A 19938-nucleotide genomic window follows, 5' to 3' on the forward strand; every position below is an offset into this window, starting at 1 on the left:
GTTTCTGTAGTGTAGTGGTTATCACATTCGCCTAACACGCGAAAGGTCCCTGGTTCAAAACCAGGCAGAAACAGATGCTCTTTTGCGGCTTGGACTACCTCCGCTCCAATTCACCTTTACAGACCCTGCCATGCTCTGCAATTTCACATATGAAAATCTGACCTGCACTCAACTCCATCGCTTGCTGCACTTCTCAAGCTACCATCTCACCAGGTACGTACCCTGCGGGCCATATGCTGACCATAAACATGGGAGGAATGGGAGAAGGGAGAGGAAGAGCCCCATGCCTACAGCTCCAAGAAGCTGGCTGCAGGGCCTCGGCAATGTGTGCTTGGGATCTGTCATGTCTGTGCTGTCCTACCTGGCTGCACCATGCGGCATGGGGATGGTTTCCTGGCTCCTTCTGACTCCATTTTTCTCCACTCCCCAGCACGTACTTTGGCTTTGGGCAAAGTAGAGAGGGAAAAAATGCCCTGCACGAGTGAGCTGGCTGTGGTGGGATAAGGCCAAAAAGGGGTTCATGCCTGTGGCAAGTCACTACATAGGGCAATCTGTCACATATATTTCTCCTGTATAGAATCATAGATTATCCCTAGTTGGAAGGGACTCCCTGGGATCATCAAGTCCAACTTGTGGCTCCATGCAGGAACACCCAAATTCAATCCTTGTGTCTGAGAGCAGTATCCAAACTCTCCTTGAACTCCAGCCCTCGGGGCCGTGCCCACAGCCCTGTGCAGCCCGTTCCATGCCCACCGCCCTGTGCTGCAGCCCCTTTCCCTGACCCCCAGCTGCCCTCCCCTTACACAGCTCCATGCCGTTCCCTGTCGCTGTCACACAGAGCAGAGCTCAGCGCTGCCCCTCCGCTCTCTATTCGGAGCTGCAGCCGCCATCAGCCTCCCCTCAGCTCCTCTGCTCTGCACTGAGCCAACACAGGGACCTCAGCTGCTCCTCATATACCTTTCCCTCTAGCTCCTTCCCCATCTTTGTAGCCCTATAAAAAAAATAGTTATTCACAGTACCTTGCATTCTTCGTGTCCTGTTGTGCACTTGCTGATTCTCAGAAGTGTCAGCAGAAAAGGCACGCAAGTGCAAGAAGCATAGAGAGGATTTTCCCTTTCTTCCATCCTAAGTGCATTACCAAGTGCCTCACTCTGGTCAGTTACAGTGTGAAAATGTATTTTTGCCAAACAGTGTCCATGTCAGTAGTACCTACTCTAGAAAGTACAGGCAAAGCTTTTCATGTAATGTTTAACCAACAAGAAAGCTATTTCTCTTCTATATTTGATAATTAGTGCCATATCACATCCCTTTGGCTGCTTGCCCACATCCTTTGGAAAGTGCAGAGCTTACATATAAAGCTCAAAGAGTTTTATTCAATTATTTTGGTTTGTCCTCCATCTCCCTTTCTTGGTTGCAAATTGCCAGTGAACAAAGTGCCTTCAGGCTGTAATTTCCTGCTGCATATTTTCTGAAACAGTGTGAGGGGTTGTTCTTGATGAGCTTTCCAGGAGCCTGCTACAAGTGAATTTGTCTCATTATCAGCCAGATATCCCCTTCAGCTTCTTGCTACCTTTTTTTCTTTCACTGTGCAGGATTGTTTTATTTCCCCTTCCTGGGATTCAAATATTAAGGTGGACCTGGACCAACTCTGTGTGGCTGAAGGGCTGTTTCCAGGAACTTTTGTCTTAGTGAATCTGCTGTTCATCCTCTTGCCCTCCCAGTGTGGTGCTTCAGACACCTGTGACCTGTTTTTACACAGTGTAAACAGTCTAAAGTGGACTACAGAGTGTTAAATCCTTTCCTCTGACAGCTGAGGGATTCTCCCCCCAAAACTGGAGTAGACACTGTAGTCCTAGCAGGGTCTGAGTCATTCTAGGTATGAAGAAGAACTGTCATGAATTATCACAAGCACTGGGGTCTCTCAGATGTTCTCAGGGAGACTTTGGTGATTACAGTTGTGGCAGACCAGAGGTGGCCTGAAAACTCATAATTCTTTCCTTCAGCCCTTGGACTGCAAGCCTTGTGCTCCTGCAAAACACAGCTTAATATGAAATTTATGAAATTGTGCCTTTATGGAATAAAATACATTCTAGGACGTAATCTCTGTTCCTCTCCTCTTTAAAATAATAGGATTAATGAACAGAAGTATTTGTGTTTACATATAAAATCTCCCATGCATTTGTCAGGGATGTGTCCAGATGCTTTGCAAAAAGTACACCAAAGCAAATCAAGCCAAACAAAACCCTTGCTTTTCTCTGTCTTGTGAACTTCCATATAGTTGAATGCGAGAACAAACCAGTGATTGTTTCTCTCTAACCATAACTTGCATTGCGGCATGCTCTTGAACTCAGTGAAACACATTATAAATGTTAGCAATTGTTTCTCTGTGCCCATCACAATAGCTGAAGAGTTAAAATTGCTAATGTTCTGTCCAACAGCCCAGCCATTTTTCAGCTGCTCACTGGGACCATTAATCAATGTAACCAAGATGCTTGAGCAACATTTACTAGCAATTAACCTACGGTTATGGGAATATTTTTCCCTATTAAATTTCTATTCTAGCCTGCACATCAAATGAAAGATATGTCCTAGCACTGCTTTTGCTAATTGAAAAGGCTATGAAACAAAAGTTCTTGGACCTACATGGACCAGTTTGAAAGGAGAAAAGGAGGCATCCAACACACTGAAAACATTACACTGAGTCCTTTCTGAGACTGCTGAGTATTAACTGAGATCTTCCTTTCCACTTGCTCTTCCTGAAGTAATTTGGAACACAGAAAAGACATTGGAGGTGTGTTGCAGTTGATTAATGTTCATTTTAAAGGACGTATTAAAAGGTTCCCTTGTAAAGAACTGTAAACACGCATGTGCTCCCTAATCTTCACGTTACCCTATTTTTTCTCTATTCTGACTCTTCAAACACTGAATAATTTTATTACCTCAATTTTCTCTACCAAGATGCAGAACTGAAGTATTTCTGATGTCAGCAATGTTACACCAGGAGTAATCTCTACCTCTGATGTTTTCTCCTGCCTGCAAAGTTGATTTGACTGGTCAGTATTGCTATGCCCTCTGTGAGAGTTCTCCATGTGTCACGAAGGAAAAGAAACAACACAAACAGGAAAGTTTGTGGTTTTTTTGCTATTGGAGATAGGAAGATGTTAACAAACATATTGCTGAAGTATCAACAGCGATATTCTTTCTTTTCTTGTGTCCCCACAGTTTCACGTTTGTCGTCCACTTTCCTTCATCTCAGAAGGAATGTCGTGAGTGCTTTCGTACTCTCAGATTGGACTGAAATTCAGCACTGCTAATTTTTGAAGCATTCATCATTCAAGTGTATAATTCTAATACACAGGAATGAGGAATGTAAGAGAAGCCTATATATAGCTGTAATCTTGGCCATCACTTTTGTAAGAGACAATGCCAGTTTCCAGCCCACATGCTTGAGGGGGAAGGAGACTTCAGCGTGTGACACAAAAGCAAACAAGAAAGATGTCTCCAAACACACTGAAAAAAACTCTCTTGCTTTCTTCTGGAGTATGACTCACGATTTCTAAGCATTTAGCAGAGCCATAGCATCATTGCTACTCCAATTCGAATAGTCCTTTTAGCTCTGATGAGAGAGGAGAGTCAGGATTACAGAACCAGAAGCTGGCACTGGGCCTGAATGTATTGCAACCTAATTAAAATTAGGAACAGTTGAAAATGTTCTTGGTTAGATTCTATAGACAATGAAAGGCTGTTTTCCTACAAATGCTATCTTGATGATTTCCTCCACTTATATTCTTGCCTTTTCATTTATTAGTTACCTAAACCTTATAAAACAGCTTTCTCCATCCTCATGAGGCAGGTGTGTATACAAATGGCAGGTACTGATGAAATGTTTACTGAAAAGATTAGCTTGTCAATGAGGCAAAGAATGGATATTGATCCCCCTTCTATGTTTGTCAACCCGTAACCTGTTTAAGAAATGGCCTACAGCAATGAAATCCAATCAAGCACTCTCTGCAGCTCCAGTTTTCTTGTAATATAGGGAGGGGATTCAATCACAATAAAGGAAATGAACCACTTATCATATAAATGAGGATAAGGCAATTAGCAGGTTACAGGTTCCAACTCCAGGGGAGTTCAGACTGCAATACAGGATTACAGGATGGATATTCTGGGCAGCTGAACCTTTCTGCAGTCCTTGTTACACAGCACGATGCATTGCAGTGCCAGGTTAACAGAGTTAATAGCAGCACGTCTGTAGGTGTGCATCCTAGCCACCCCCTGCCTGATGACTTTGTAACTGGAAGATTCTCAGAGAAGCGGCCAAAACAACTTTCTAAGTGATTAACACCACTGATGTCTGTCCTAGGGCTACCTGAAAAGCAATTTTTCAGTTTTATGAGAGAATGCATTATTTTGATTTGAATCACCGTTAGAAGAAATTTTAGCCCTTTCTACTGTTAATTCCCCCCACAACAGTAACATGAGGCCCAGGTCTGGTCCTTCAATGTTTGAGATGAGTGCTGTAGCTGCCAGGCTGCAGATACAGCCTTTAGTAGTCTGTTCTGAAGCTGGTTGTGCTTGCATGCGTGAGGAAGAGAGACTTGTAGACCAGCTGATGCTCACCCTCTCTTCTCAGAGTGGGCTTGCAGGTTCAGATCCCTGCCCTAGAACAGATGAAACAGCATGGGACACTGAATCATTTGCCATTTGAGGGGAGTGACCTACCCCTTTGCTTTTTTAAGGTACAAGTTTTCTTCTCCAGAAATACAATTCTGGACCCTGATGGGAAAATAAGAAATCAAATATTTTTTCCATTAAAAGTGATATGTCTTGGTATACCAGTACTTTCTGTCTAATTAAAAAAAAAAAAAAAAAAAAAAAAAGGAGAAAAAAAAAGGTAGCATCTGAGCAATGTTTAAGCATCACCAAACTTGCATCTCTGTGCTTTTTTTTCACCCTTTTCTGAACATTATTCTGCCTAATGGGTGCCTGTATTGCTTCAAATATGCACTGAAATAGACTTCATTAGATAAGCAGCCTTCAGAGCAGATCTTGTGGGAGATTATGTGTGCCACTCAAGAAAAAGTGAGAATTTGATGAACTAACTTATTTAGGATAGGCAGAAAGATAGTCAGCCCTCAGTTCCTACTCCTTGTGTGAGCTGGACCTCTGGAGAAAGCAGCAGTCTGTCCTGCCTGGTGTCTGGCTCCAAGTGCCAGAGTGCAAGGAGAGTTTGGATACTGCTCTCTGACATAGGATCAGATTTTTGTGTGGTACTGTGTAGGAGTTGGACTCGATAATCCTGATAGGTTCCTTCTTTTTTGGGATATTCTATAATTCCATACAGAAGAAATAAAATGTATGTGACGGATTGCCCTGTGCAGTGATTAGCCACAGGCATGAACCCCTTCTTGGCTATATCTAACCATATCTAAGCTTTGCCCAAAGCCAAAGTACGTGCTGGGGAGTGGAGAAAAATGGAGTCAGAAGGAGCCAGGAAACCATCTCCATGCCGCATGGTGCAGCCAGGTAGGACAGCACAGACATGACAGATCCCAAGCACACATTGCCGGGGCCCTGCAGCCAGCTTCTTGGAGCTGTAGGCATGGGGCTCTTCCTCTCCCTTCTCCCATTCCTCCCATGCTTATGGTCAGCATATGGCCCGCAGGGTACGTACCTGGTGAGATGGTAGCTTGAGAAGTGCAGCAAGCGATGGAGTTGAGTGCAGGTCAGATTTTCATATGTGAAATTGCAGAGCATGGCAGGGTCTGTAAAGGTGAATTGGAGCGGAGGTAGTCCAAGCCGCAAAAGAGCATCTGTTTCTGCCTGGTTTTGAACCAGGGACCTTTCGCGTGTTAGGCGAATGTGATAACCACTACACTACAGAAACCTGCATTGGTAGTATTCCTGGTTACTATTTCATTTTCCTGAGTGACAAAGAGTCTGATTTTTGGGTGGTGTGGTGTGGAGCTGGGAGTTGGACTCGATGGTCTTTGTGAGATCTTTCCAAGTAGGGATGTTCTATGATCCTTCAAAAGCCATAAGTACAATCACTATTCACACAAATTATTATAAACATTGCAATACTTGTGATGGAACTGAGCCCTTGGTGCGTGTTTTGTCGATGTATCGCTCTGTAGATACTGGTACCAGTAGCATCTGGTCCAGTGCTCCCAGCTGGGTGTGCCTGCTTCTCATTTATGGAAGAGAAGACAATCCTAAAACCAGTTCCTTCTCTTTTTCTGATACCGTGTCCCCCAGAGGCTTCCTGTCTGCTTAGTTAATGATTAAGAACTAACTACAGAAGGGCACGTATCAAGTATGGACATATTATATTGTGTCAGAATTGAGGAGGAAGCCTCAAGCTTGTGTCCCCTGTGCCTCTCTCCAGTATTAATCTTCTCAGTACATGAAACATTTTTCACCAATACATAACCTCACTTATTACTTCCTGCCATTAAGTGCAGCAAATACTCAGACACTCTTCTGGAACATTTCCAAATGAAATCTCAGAGTCATTACATTAACCTTTTCCATTACAGAGCAGAAGGAAATTAGCTACTGGCATACAGAGAAACACATGGAAAATGGTACAATATTTCACGTAATTGTATTTTTGTGCTTTTCATCAATGCAAAGAGTTAAACATAAGTGTTAAAAGTCCTGCATGCTTCATTAAAAACTCTCAATTTCTCAATTTTCAGCAAAATAAGCCATCAGCGTTAGATTCTATAATTGACACCATTGCTTAGGGAACAAACCTATGAATCTTATTAGAGACAAATTCATTACTTTAAGTCCACCCTTAGGATGCAGAGCTCATAAAAGAAACCTCTGGAGGGTTCAGCTTAGGGGATGAGATGATTTCAGGCTGCAAATCTACAGATTTGCTGTAATTAACCTGAACTAATTATTGCCAGGCGATGGGTCAGACATCCTCGATAAAAGCCCCTGACTGGTTTTATTGTCTGCTGGGTTTGCAGCAAGAGAGCTTCTTGTTAAACAAAGAAAAAGTACTGAAAGAACAGTCCTATATATTCTTAAAGTAAAATAAATCTTTCCACTGGGAGAGCACAGCAGAGTCTATTTAAAATGCAGAGTCAATAGGCACAGCTGAACTACATGAATGTTTAATACTTTTTCTAGCTAGCTCACTGCAGGTAACGATCAGCAGCAATGTTCAAAAACAACTCCTGGGTGGGCTAAACATGTCTCCATAGGAAGTGAACGAACTGCTTGCCTGCTTTTGCAAGTATCATAAGAAGGGATCCATTTAAACACATTCATGCTCTGCAGATATGCTATTACAGTCAAAGCACGATGGGCATGCAATGGATGCTCTCCTATTACCATTCTTCCATTGCTTACAAGGGACAGAACAGGTGCATGCGTGCACCTACAGAAGGGTGCACTGCTCACACCAGAAGAAGGAATAGTCTAGCCTGTATGAGATAAGATAAGATAAGCTTGTACCTCTGTAATAATAATAATCTAATTTTAATTTTCATGGGCTTAAGAAGCATTGACTTCAGTGAAGGTTTTTGTATGTGTTTAAACTGACAAATTCCCCTCCTCTTTATCTAGTGAGGATGTATCAAGCTGTAGCCCAATATGTAGTATGAATTGAAATCAATGGCAATGACAAACATTTAAAGATACCCTTTGAGTCTTGAAGATTCACCTGAACAAAGCTGACATCCTTTAGTGTAGGCAATAGTCCCACTTTGAGTGACAGATGCTCTCCAGATGAGGTTTCTGGCCAGCAATTTGACCATTTCTGGTTGTTAAGAATTAGTTGCACTGTGGAGGGACCGTGTGTTCTCCTTACTCCCTCAGCGAAAGATGTTTATGGCTGCTCCTTCTTTTCCTTTGATCCAGAGAGTCACCGCTACTACTTTTCTCTCATAAACTTGAATCCTACCTTCCCTTTCAACTCTTCTCTGCATCATACTGTTGGTGTTTGGTTTTGGCAGGTTAGCACAGGGGAGGTAAGCAAAGTGGGGATGGTCACTGAATTTTGTCATGTGAGTGACTTAAAAGCCATATTTTGAGCTTCTGCAGGTCCCAAGGGAGAAACAAGCAAACAAAAAGCCCAACCAGTCTGTACCAGCGCTACCTAGGGACTTCTGGGTTCCTTATCAGCTGTATGATCCTGGGCAGCATCCTTGGTATCTTTCTAAGGTCATTTTCCCCCAGATAATCATTCCTGCCTCACAGGGTTACTGTGAATGTGACCTGTACTCACATATGCTAACCTAAGAGGTTTCACTGCACTAGAAAGGTCTTGAAACTAAGACATTTTTGGCTAATCCTCAGTCATTATTTTTTATCCTTTATCAGTAGGTTTGCTATAGGTTTTCTCTCTTTGGGTCATTACCTTTTTTCCTCTACTAACCGTTTTCCTACTAGCATGAAAACATCCCCTTCCAATACATAAATAAATAAACAAATAAATAATCAAAATTACTGTGTAAAAGTGGCAAAAAATTTCAACAGTGCTTGACCCCTCTGGCCACTCTTGCCCGCAACAGTTTCCGTAAGGAGTCTGCAACACAGCCAGCCCTATGGTACAGCAAATGTGAGTCTGCAATTCTTCTGTGTGGGTGAAAATCAAACAGAGCTCTCCTGCACACCTGGGTCAGTACGGTGTCCTTGTCTCTCCCTAATGAGCTCAGGGGCAGAGCACTGCAAGCACGCCCCAAGCCAGTTTATGACATGCCACAAATAAAAACTAGTAACCTGCGCGAGGGAAACCCACATTGCAGTGGGAAAGAGCTGCAGTTTTCATGTGTCACCACTATATGCCACTGCAGCCTAATCACTGCGCTGCGTCGCAGCAACGAGGCACTGCTACAGCCCACCCTCAGGAACCAGTTAGTAGTACACTGTAATCCCATTACGTTTGGATGTTTTCAGAGCTATTAATCTCCAAGCAAGCCGTTCCAAAGTGAATTATCTGAAAATCATAGCATTAACCTCTTAGTGCGTACACCATTTCTAAATACTGGAGGCAACAGGAGTCAAGTTCATAATATATGTATAATATACATATATGTAACTCACCTCTTAAGAATATTCCGTGTGTAATTTAAAATCCATCAGAAAAGAACCAGTCATCAAACAGTATTTTTATAACCTACTTATGCTACGGATGAAATAAACATGAATAATCAGAAATGAATGATCTCACCCACTGCCATTTCTAAGTTTTCCACTGGACTGGTGCAAAATTAATGCTAGATTTATCCTTGTGAGATGGGTGGGAGAGTGAGAATGGCCAGGACAGGGATTCATAATGTAATTTCACAATCACTGAAATTATTTGTCAAAATAATTTATTCATTGAAAATTTTTGGCAATTCTTGAAATTGCAGGGGAAGTATCCTCTAACTCAATGGCAAATGTCAAATAACCAGGAGTTTTAGTCTCAGAACAATATTGTGATATCTACAGGACAGGTTCAGGTTGAATATTAGGAAACATTTCTTCTCCGAAAGAGCAGTGAGGCAGTGGCACAGGCTGCCTGGGGGGTGGTGGGATCACCATCTCTGGAGGTGTTCAGAGCTGTTTGGATGTGATACTGACGGACATGGTTAGTGGGCATGGTGGGGGGATGGGCTGGGGTTGAACTAGATGATCTTAGAGGACTTTGAAACCTTAAAGATTCTGTGGTTCTATGATTCCATGTAAATTTAAACACTGATAGCCATCATTCTCGTGCAGGTGCACTATCACCCAGCCCAGAGAAATTGTAGACCCCCATGTGTCCCATCCTGTCCATTTCCTGATAAGTGAGGAAGAAGAGGTTACGCAGCATGTGGGGCATGCTTCCTTTCACTGTTTTAGTGCCTCCCCACCTTTGAGAAATGGTAATGATAAGGTAAAAAGAGAGAAAATGAGAGCTATCTTTCCTTGTTCTCTGCAAAAAACCCATATGACTAGTAATAACCTATTCTCCGAAGGGATGGATAAATAAATAAAGACATACCAAAAAGCTGAAATGACTGAAATAAATAAAGGGATTCCTAAGATGCTCTCCTTGCCCTTTGGGTTTTCTCTGGGCATCGTGGCCTGCGCTTGTTACCAGCACACAGGCTTCAGACATGGCGTTCCAGACATGACTTCATTCATCTGCTGAGTTATGTTTGTCTAAGAACTACTAACTACTTGCAAGTTTTACATTGTACTTCACACCTTTGCTTGCTTCTGACTGCAGTGCCTATGGGTTGGTTCGAACTCTGTAAAAGTTCTGTAAAAGTTCAAACTCATCCCAGGCTGGATGGGGCTTTGAGCAAGCTGGTCTGGAGGGAGGTGTCCTGGCCTATAGCAGGGAGGTTGGAGCTAGGTGATCTTAATCGTCCCTTCCAACCCAAACCATTCTGTGATTCTGTGTTTCTATGAACTCCTGTCCCACAAACCCTTTCCATAGAAGTTACCTTTTTAAAGCAACTATTGCGAAAAATGGAAATATAATCGTGAATCCAATAATGCCTCTAGTGGAAGGAAACCGAAGAAACTCTGGATCTCTGAAATCTTGTATTTGGCAAATGTGGCAATCTTCTTTTCTCTAAAATCCAAAGTCTATAGTAGAACTAAATCAGCACAGGGGTGGGTGTAAACGGGAAATAACTATCAGATGTGAAATGTCTTTGGATTGTTTAGCAACATTACCATTCACAGCCACGGAATACATTACTTTTTATTGTAAACTCTGTTCCTTAGTGTAGTATAAATCTTAAAAATGTGTCAATACATGGCAAAGTAAACAGTCTCTGGAGAGAAAAAATGTTTTAAACCATCTATCAAGTCTAAGAAGTTGATAGCAATTAAAATCAGGGCTGTTTATGTACAAACATAAATTGCAGAGCTAGCCTTAAACTAGCCAGTAAAAATCTTGGCTGGGTGGAAATTCCAGTTGCAAAAGACTGCAAAAAGCAACACCTGAATGTTAAGAAATGCTTTTGTAGATGATGCTTTTTGTTTCCATAGGGAAATTATTTTCTGTGAAATTTTATGACATCAAGGGAAATCCACTTATTTATTTTTACATTCAAAGACGAGTATTTAGGAAAATTAAAAAAAAAAAAAAAAAAAAAAAAAAAATCCCAGGTAAAAATAAGATACCTGAGAAGAAATATTGCCCATAGTAGATGAGCAATAAAGTATATTATATTTCGATGCTCATTTTTCCCCAGAAGTGTTATGGAGAGAGATGGGGAACTGTTTTAATTTTTGTAATCATTAATCGTGAATATTTTCATAAGGGAATGTAATTACTTTTGAATTTCTGTGTGCTTAAATTGAATTATTAATTGTGACTCTTGAATATGTGAGACCCTAAGGAAATGGTTCACTTGGTGGTGAAGAGGAGTTATGCTCGTGGATTCTGCCTCTTCTTTAGCAGGGTCTGTTGTGGTAGAACAGGGGGAGGTGGTTTCAAATAAAAGAGGGGAGATTTAGACTGGATATAAGAAGGAAGATTTTTATAATTAAGGTGATGAGGCACTGGAACAGGATACCCAGAGAGGTGGTGGATGCCTCATCCTTGGAGACATTCAAGGTCAGTCTGGACAGGGCTCCAAACAATCTGATCTATCTGTAGGTGTCCCTGTACATTGCAGGGGAGTTGGACTAGGTGACCTTTAAGGGTCCCTTCCAACTCAAAAGATTCTATGGTCCTATGAAGGAAATCTCAACTTGGGATCCAATTGAGGAGCTGGTACTGAGATTTTGATGTTCCTGACATTAAAATCCACCTTGAGTCAATTGTGATTGCACCAGCAAAATGTAAATCATGGGTAATTTGCCACAAGCAGTGGGTAAATTAAACCGGAGAAAAATGACCATGTAGGAGTTTCTTCTCATCTTCCATACCTCTGGAGGCAGATAAATCCAGCAGGAGTTTCTCCATCTCCTTCAGAACAGCGAAAGGCTTTATGAAGTGCTCCCAGCTCTCAGAAGGATATGAGACTTGGGGCTTCCTTCAAGTCTCCATGCTCCTGTTGTGTGCTGTTCCCTGTCTGATCCGTGGGAACATGGATTATATTTATTTTCTTCTAAGAGATGAAGTCATAACACAAGTGAGGTGGTGAGATACCATTTCACTGAAGGTAGCTGATGTGCCTTGGGTCCCTCCCCACCTGTTTTTGAGGAGTCCTCAGGCAGGGGAACATCATCCCTCAGCATGCCAAGGACAGGGCTGCTGAAGGGTACCCTGGTAACACAGGAGGTGAAGCGAAGCTGCAGGAAATAACACAATTAGTCTGGTATTTTTAAACTTAGACTTTGTCATGTGGTCTCTCTGCTAAAGATTTGTGAGAATTTCGCAAAATAAGACATGAACAAATCAATGGAGGAACAGGATCTGAACCACAATGCAGGCATTTGTTGTCTCCTTGTGCATTAAATTACCCAATTAATGTTTCCTGTTGCCTTAGCCCGTTCTAATAAGGCTTGATGTTGCTTATCAGCCCTAATCTTCTAAATGATGAGCAAGAACTGCAGCTGGATTTACAAGAGCCTTTGGGGCACAATACCAAACTCCCAGAGAGCTGAAGATCCATCCCTGGAATGATGCTTATTAGGGGTTCTTATTCATTACCATTTACTTCACACAGATATTCGCTAATAAGATCAGATCAGCTTTATTTTTTAAAGTGCTATTAAAACAGATATGCTGGACAACCAATCTCTGTGTATAAAGCATTGCTCAAAAATTAAGCTTTTTCTTGAATAAAACCATCATTTCAGATATATTCAGAAATAATCCTTTAAGTCAATTGACTCTGCCTAGTTTGTGGGCTTATTTTTCCTGACAAGGTGACCTGCAGTTTAGGAATTTTTTGAGCAAGAAAAATGTTTCCAGAATTAACTGAGAGTGATTTTTATGGACTGCGTGCATAAGTTAACTAATTAGAATAGCAATGTTGCAAAGGAGTTGCTGGTAATGAGTAACTAACAGGTATAAATGATTTTTAATAGACAGTGGTAGTGACTTCAGCATGATAAATGCTTTCCTGTTATATGATAAAAAATAAATAAATCTATTTTACTTAGAGATCCTGTTCCGGCACTACGAGGCCAGTGGGGTGGAGGAATAGATTCATTTAGATAAAATGCTATTAAATTGCCTGCATACTGTCCTGTCAGACAACTATCGACCCTCTCCCATGGGAGAAATTGATTTCTGTGCAGAGAGCTATGTTCTTTCTGCAGCATATTGTTTTGCTGCTACTGCTCTGGTAATCACATCCTGCTGCCTCTTTTTCTTTCTCTCCCTTTCTGTCTATTTGCTGTGAAAGATTGACTGAGAGACACAAGGAATTTACATTGCCATATTTGTTCCTATTGGACCGTATCAATTATTTTCTGTTAAAAACAGGAATATTTCCTTTTTAATAATGCACATGTGAACTTCCTTAAGTGGTCTGTGAGTGACATGTTCAGGACACGCTGACATGCTCTCCTGTAAGGAACATGGGGAACTGTAGGGCTATCCAAACCCATAATGCCTGAATCATGCAGGTGTTGGAAGGGAGCTGATAGAGGATTAAGGATTGTTGCATAGCTTTGGATCATCTTTCCATCTTTTATGCTTAAACACTGTTTATTAGACTTCACTGATGATAGACATTTTTAACTGGACAAAGCACTTGAGATCAATGCCAAGGCTGAAGTTGAACTTCGTTTGAAGTCTTATGTCTGTGCAGGAAAACAAGAATAAAAATAACTGTCGTCAAAAAGGTACGCATTCAGATAATACGGCATTAGTTTAAAAAATTAGTTTTAAAAAGTTAGCTTACGATAGTTTTAGGACAAGAGGGAGTTGCCTCAAGGTGTGCCAAGGGAGGTTCAGGTTAGATACTAAGAAAACTTTTCAGAAAGAGCGGTGAGGCAGTGGCACAGGCTGCACAGGGAGGTGGAACAGTCACTGTCCGTGGAGGTGTTCAGGAGCCATTTGGATGTGGCACTGAGGGGTGTAGTTGGTGGGCATGGTGGGGATGGGTTGGTAGTTGGACTAGATGGTCTTAGTGGCCTTTTCAAACCTTAATGATTGTATGATTCTGTGAAAATTGTTTGTCTGATGAGTTATGTGCCTGATCTTTTCTAATTGTCTTTAGTTCTTATATTAGTCTCATTATTGCATCTCACTTCAGTATTATCAGAGTTGAAGCAGATGCTTCAAGACTTGTTTGTGGGGATCTAGATCTTTGCTGCTCACTGACAGCATTTGCACATGAGGGAGTCTCTGACTGGGAATCAGCTGCGATTGGGTTCCTTTCTCTACTTCAAGCAGAAGGGAATGAGAGCCTGCTGTTTACACACAACTGTAATTTGGTAGTCACAGGTTGTTCTACCAGACCTTTGGATGGAAGTGTGGAGTGGCTTGAACAGTGACATGTACCAGACCAGGCTTGAAGATGATGTATTACATCAAACTAATGATTCCATCTTTGCACATAAACACTGAGGCTATGCCAAATATCCAGAATTTCAATGCTTTTATGTTTGTTATGCTGAATGGTCAAGGCTGTAAAAGCAGAATTACTGGTGATCTTTAAAAAACAAACAAACAAACAGGATGGAGCTTCTTATTTGCCTTTTCCTTGCCTGCCTCCTTTAGTCTGTAGTAAATAGGAGTTGGACTTGATGATCCTCATGGATTGCTTTCAACACAGGATATTCTATTAATCTATGAAATAGGCATAAAATATTGTTTGACCACATTCACATTGGCCATGGGGCATTGCGCAGAAGCCTTGCCAGAGTAATGTCGGAGCCTCCCTGTCCCTTTCCTCTCCAGGGGCTGGTGGCATCCACTCCAGATGTTTGAGTATGGCCACAGTATGAGTATGGCACACTCACAAGCAAGCACAGAGCTAATCGTGACTGGGACACGAGTGGAAATTCTTGATGCAGAGACATGGCTGGGACATGGAGATTTCCTGGAGGAGAACAGAGACTGAAGGGCGAATCACAAGAATCCAAGAATCACATCTGGATTATCATATAGGAGAGTCCATCCCACATTTCTCAGTCAGACTCCCAGGTGCCTGAGGCTAGTAGGTATCTGTGAGTCCTGAATACTCAATTTTTTTACTCATATTAGCTTATATTTATTTTCCTTTCATCTGGACATAGTGGTCTTCATATTTTCTCTTTGTTTTCTAAATAATACAACATCAATATTACAGTAAGATATCTGCTGCAACGATAATAATTTAGCAGTAAACAGCCAGCATGCAGACACGGAGCTTCATTCTCCTCACACCAAGTTTTCTTTGAAAGTAACTTTCCTATGGTTTTATAACTACCGCTCACATCACATCCTACTAGTCCTTTACAGCTCACAGTTACATTTCATTATTTTCCCGAGATAGCTCAGTATCTCTTAAGGTACTCTTTGTTTTGAGGTGTGGAAATGGAATGGGAGGCTGCACTGTCTGGTGTTATTAGAAATACAAAAGAAGGGAAGAGACAGAGGAGAGAGGATGAGGAGCTGGAAAGATGGAAGGTGGAAGAAGCAAGGGTGGGGGACATGTATTTATGAGCATGACTAGGAAATGGACAGTGTTGTGTGGTCTGGGGAAATGGCATAGTCAGAGCACAGCTGAATGAAAGGAGTCAGGTGGGAACAGCAGCAGGCCCAAATAGTGAGACCTACACCAGAGAAGGTGGGCTCCCTTCCTCACTCTAATCAGATATCAACCACAGATTACAGGGGTAGTTTTTGTCTGTTGGTGACCAAGATGATGATAAACTAACAGGGTCTTGAAATATTAGAGTGAAAAGAATCTTACAAATAGATGGATACAAACATCAGTTGGATTTATGAGGCATGAAATTTCTTGAGACACGTCGTCATCTCATTATCTGTATTTTTAATTAAGTAAAATTTAATTTGATAAGCCATTAGAAGTACCTCTACAAGGAACTGCTAGATTCACTTCATAAAGAGTTTTTAGGCTTCTTTCTCACAACAGAGTGAATTTTGCTCTGTGATCACTTTTTGTAGAGTAAGCAAAGCAAACAAGCTACTAGGAGAGTCTAATGCTGATAAAAGATGGGCTTTTGTAAACTGTATTCTGGAGTACCGTATCTTACATCTATTGTCTTGTGTTTACATTTGTTTGTGCTTCAAAACACACTTAACCAAGGAAGAACCTGGCCCTCGTTCCCATCCCCATCCTTGTTCCAACTGATTTCATGCAAACATCCATGATTTTAACAGTACTTTTATTTTAGAGAGTGAAAAATGCTTTGTCTTTCATGCCAAGTACAGGGAGAGTGAAGAAGGGAAGAAGATGTCAGATGAATCTGTCTGTAAAAGATGAACAGTTTGCAGGACCTGCTCCTGGACCATGCTTCTTTCTGTTTAGTGCTTTCCTCCTTTGCCACCCATTGCTAAAGACAAACACAAAGAAACACAAAGCAATTTAAAGCAATGTTGCAGTACAGGGTAACATATGGAATATCTAAGCATGGCTTACTACAGTTCTCCGGACAGAGGAAGCCAAAGATTTGTGTTACACTTTGAAATACACTTTTCGAACTGAGAGGCTTCAAATCATTTTCCAGTTCTCTACCAAGCCTCCTCTGTATTAGGAGAACTCTGACTTACAGATAGACTGGATAGTGGAAGTTGTGCCACCCTTGGGAACTCCGCCGCCATGAGAGGTGGCCTCACTGGACATCATCTGGGAGGCCCTGGAACCACCAGAGATCCCACTGCTGGTAAAGCCTGAGGAGTGTGTTGAGCTTTTGGCACCTGGAGAAGTTACAGAAGAGATGTTGCTGTGCTTTCCTAAGGAGAAGACTTTGCAGGACAATTGTAAACTACCATTCTTTTCTAAAAACAAACAAACAAACAAAAAAACCCCACAAAGCTAGAAAATATGTCAGAAGACAATGACTGCTAATTACTTGACCTCTTCCATCAGTGCACTGCCTTTTAGATGGCATCCTGGTGAGAAAACATCTACAATATTTTGTTGATGTTGCTGAATATAAAGAAAACGTACAACTCAGTCACAAAGACAGTTTTGATTAATTTGGTTGTCCAAAACAGTATGGGGCAAGTTTGTCTCTGCTGGAATTGCAATTTTCTGAGGAGCTGCTGAAGGGACACGGTTTACTGGGAAAATATTGCTGATGGGTGGTCAGTTGGGCTAGATGTCAGGGAGAAGTTCTTCACAGAGAAGTGGTAAGGTGCTGAAACAGGCAGCCCAGAGAGGTTGTGGATGCCCCATCCCTGGAGGTGTTTCAAGGTCAGGTTGGATGGGGCCCTGAGCAAAGTATCCCTTCTTTTTTCTGGGAGAAGTGTAAAGCATTACCAATGACAAATGATAGTGACAACCCTTAAAACATTCCCTGAGGATGCTCAAATATTTTGGTGATGAGCTTGTTATAATATCATCTGTAAGGTGATATTGAACAATACTCATGCCCTGCTGCATGTGGGGGAGGGTTTCCAGACTGAATGGAAAGGTTAAGAAGATGCGTTTGAAGAGTGAGAGATTTCAGGAGCACCTGCGGAAATGAAATCAGGCCCTTTTAGCTCTCAATCAGGCAAAGAACGTGTGGCAAGCTCTCCTGCTGCAGGGAGCCAAAACTCACACCTGTCTTGGCAATGTTACAGAGCAAGTATTTTTCACAGGGATAAAAGCTCTTCTGGAGTGTGTCCTGTAGGCACGGCTAAAGTTTCCTCTAGTCTTGTAGATTTATCTTCACCAAAACTAGTGTTTTTCCTAAAAGCATACAGTTAGTACAGATATTGCAAGAACAAAGTAAGGCACTGTTAAAAGTCTTTGTCTCTCTTCTAAATATTCCCAGCACTTGAATTCAACTGCAACTTCGTGCTTTCTGTAGGATGCCACTGTTTATGGGCATGCACACTACTGCTGTACCACCATTATGTGTAACAGTAGGCAGGGTTCTGCAGCTGTCTGCTTTATTATGGTATTAGTGATGGTTCTTGTGTAATGGGTTCTGTGCTGATAATGCAGTGGAATGTGCCTTAGAATAGCTCTTCCTGCTTTTTAATCCCTTGGTCCTCCTGTCAGTCTCTCAAGTTCTGTCCTGCTGCTACCATCCCCTAAGCTCTTTGCTGCTTTATTCTGTAACTTAAACTCACTGATTGAATTATTCAAACTAAAATTTAAACAATACCTGTTGAGAGTCCTGCACAGTATCTCTCTAAATGACCCTTATGTTACTCTCTCAGAGCCTCACACTATGAAAAGCATTGTCACCAATGTAAACCACATCTGAAAAAATAACTTACCTCCTTTCAGTGAGGTTTATCACCATTTTACTTATTAAAAAATTGTGCAAATCTAGACCCTGGACAGCTTACCTGGCCAAGCACTCATTCTATGGCTGGATGAGTCAATCTCAGCTCCATCCTTGAGTAGATCTGTAGCTGCTTAACACAAAAGCAGTTGGCCAGCAGTTGACCAGCTGTTGACTAGGACTTTTCCAGCAGTTGGCAAATGGATTGGGAACTGCCAATATAGCAGAAATCCCCACTTGTTGCCACACCATAGACTATTGTTAAATGTGTTCCTGATACGTGAGAGTGGTGAGTCCAAGATCCCCAAAGAAGGAAGGTGTTTGAAGCCTTCACCCAAGGTCAGCCTGTGAACCACTGTGCAGCTGGGTAAATCAGAATCACATGGGGCTCTCTTCTCTGTGGGGTTATGCACACTCAGAGGGTGTCTGCTGAACCAGGTCCCACGGATAGGATTAGCAGACAGGATGCCTTGTGTGTGCATCCCATGGGACATGGGGTTAAACAAGAGCCAAGATGCTTCCGTTGCCAGGTCAGGATTGCTCTGTGTATGCAACAGAAAAGCGAGCACCTACAGGGTTAGCTAGCATAAAGGCCAGTTAGCCTATTTTTAGTACTTGTATACACACTGCAAGGATACGTATGTTCCTTTATATGTTTAACTCTCAAACTGCAGCTAATTCCCCTCTGTTATGGTGTGGAGAGCATTGCTCCCGCCGTTTCCGACATTATGGAGTCTGCATGGAGTCTCTCTGTATGTGTGATACACATGGGTGTGTAAGAGCAAAGAGCAAGGGGAATCTGAAATTTATATGAAATGTTAGTACACAGATCATGTTCTTGCATACATGCATGGATGCTTACTGCCAGCGTGACTTTCTGTGTTATTGATGATAGGAAAAACAGCACAGACTTTGAATAAACACTGTCCCAAATCTCATGAATACTACCTATGTATATATATATATATATACTCATGCTATGTACATTCACAGAAAACCTTCTCAACAGCATCCCACTCATAACATGCAGTTTCATATGTGAATCTTCTGTCTTCAGTGCAATACAGGAATGTAGGAAATAAGTGATTATGTGACAAGCTTATGTTCAAGTATACAATTCTGTTTGGCGCTATTCACTAAACAAAACAAAACAAGACCTGCAAAGGAAAAAAAAAGTTTCTCATACCCATTTCTTGTAGAGTAGCAGTAGTCCCTCCAGAAGGAACGCCTCCCCCAAAGGATTTTGCCTCATCAGACATGATTGATGAAGCAAGAGAACCTCTTGCAATTCCAGAGGAAGTGAAACCGGCTTTGTGGACGTTCTTGTCAGACATTTTGCCTGCTGAAGGTGCAGAAAGAAGTTCATAGCCACCCCTTTTATATCCAATCCAGCTAGCAGCAAAGAAACGAAACTGAAGCTGGAAAGTATCTGAAACCTGCAGTCACTCAGGAAAACGAAACTGACCTTTATGAACATGCTAGATAAAAAACAAACATACCTTATCAGAAACATCTAAAAAAAGGGTATTTCCTCATTTTAAGTGTTAATGTGACCCTGATAACAGATAACAGACAAAAAAAGGCAGCAAAGAAGTGCTGATGCAGAAACTGCAAGCTGAGTTTGTTACAGTGCCCAGAGCTGAGATGCAG

The 19938-nt window shown here is 41.8% G+C and overlaps 1 protein-coding gene and 2 non-coding genes across 3 annotated transcripts; 1 reads left to right on the plus strand and 2 right to left on the minus strand.

Annotated features, from left to right (window-relative positions):
* Window positions 1–73, plus strand: TRNAV-AAC. The gene has a single exon. It is a non-coding gene; the product is annotated as a tRNA-Val (tRNA).
* Window positions 74–5814: 5741 nt separating this feature from the next.
* Window positions 5815–5887, minus strand: TRNAV-AAC. The gene has a single exon. It is a non-coding gene; the product is annotated as a tRNA-Val (tRNA).
* A 10329-nt stretch (window positions 5888–16216) lies between these two features.
* Window positions 16217–19652, minus strand: LOC122171942 (interferon alpha-inducible protein 6-like). The gene is made up of 3 exons (XM_042839873.1): window positions 19475–19652; window positions 16619–16765; window positions 16217–16401 (listed from the first exon to the last, which is right to left on the minus strand). Exons 1-3 carry the CDS (start codon window positions 19620–19622, stop codon window positions 16373–16375), a joined length of 324 nt encoding a protein of 107 aa, XP_042695807.1. The 5' UTR covers window positions 19623–19652; the 3' UTR covers window positions 16217–16372.
* Window positions 19653–19938: the final 286 nt, after the last annotated feature.

This window comes from Centrocercus urophasianus, unplaced genomic scaffold, assembly GCF_019232065.1.
Source record: "Centrocercus urophasianus isolate 14NV4802_14NV808 unplaced genomic scaffold, USGS_Curo_1.0 seq_11, whole genome shotgun sequence".
Classification (NCBI taxonomy): Eukaryota; Metazoa; Chordata; class Aves; order Galliformes; family Phasianidae; genus Centrocercus; species Centrocercus urophasianus.

Bases quoted from the DNA above. Each gene is read 5' to 3' on its own strand.
- LOC122171942 (XM_042839873.1), bottom strand. From the start codon at position 19,622: ATGTCTGACAAGAACGTCCACAAAGCCGGTTTCACTTCCTCTGGAATT. The intron at 16,766-19,474 runs GTATGAGAAACT...TAACTTCTCCAG, and splicing joins TGCTACTCTACAAGAAATGG to GTGCCAAAAGCTCAACACAC. The intron at 16,402-16,618 runs GTAAGTCAGAGT...GTTTGTCTTTAG, and splicing joins TTCCACTATCCAGTCTATCT to CAATGGGTGGCAAAGGAGGA.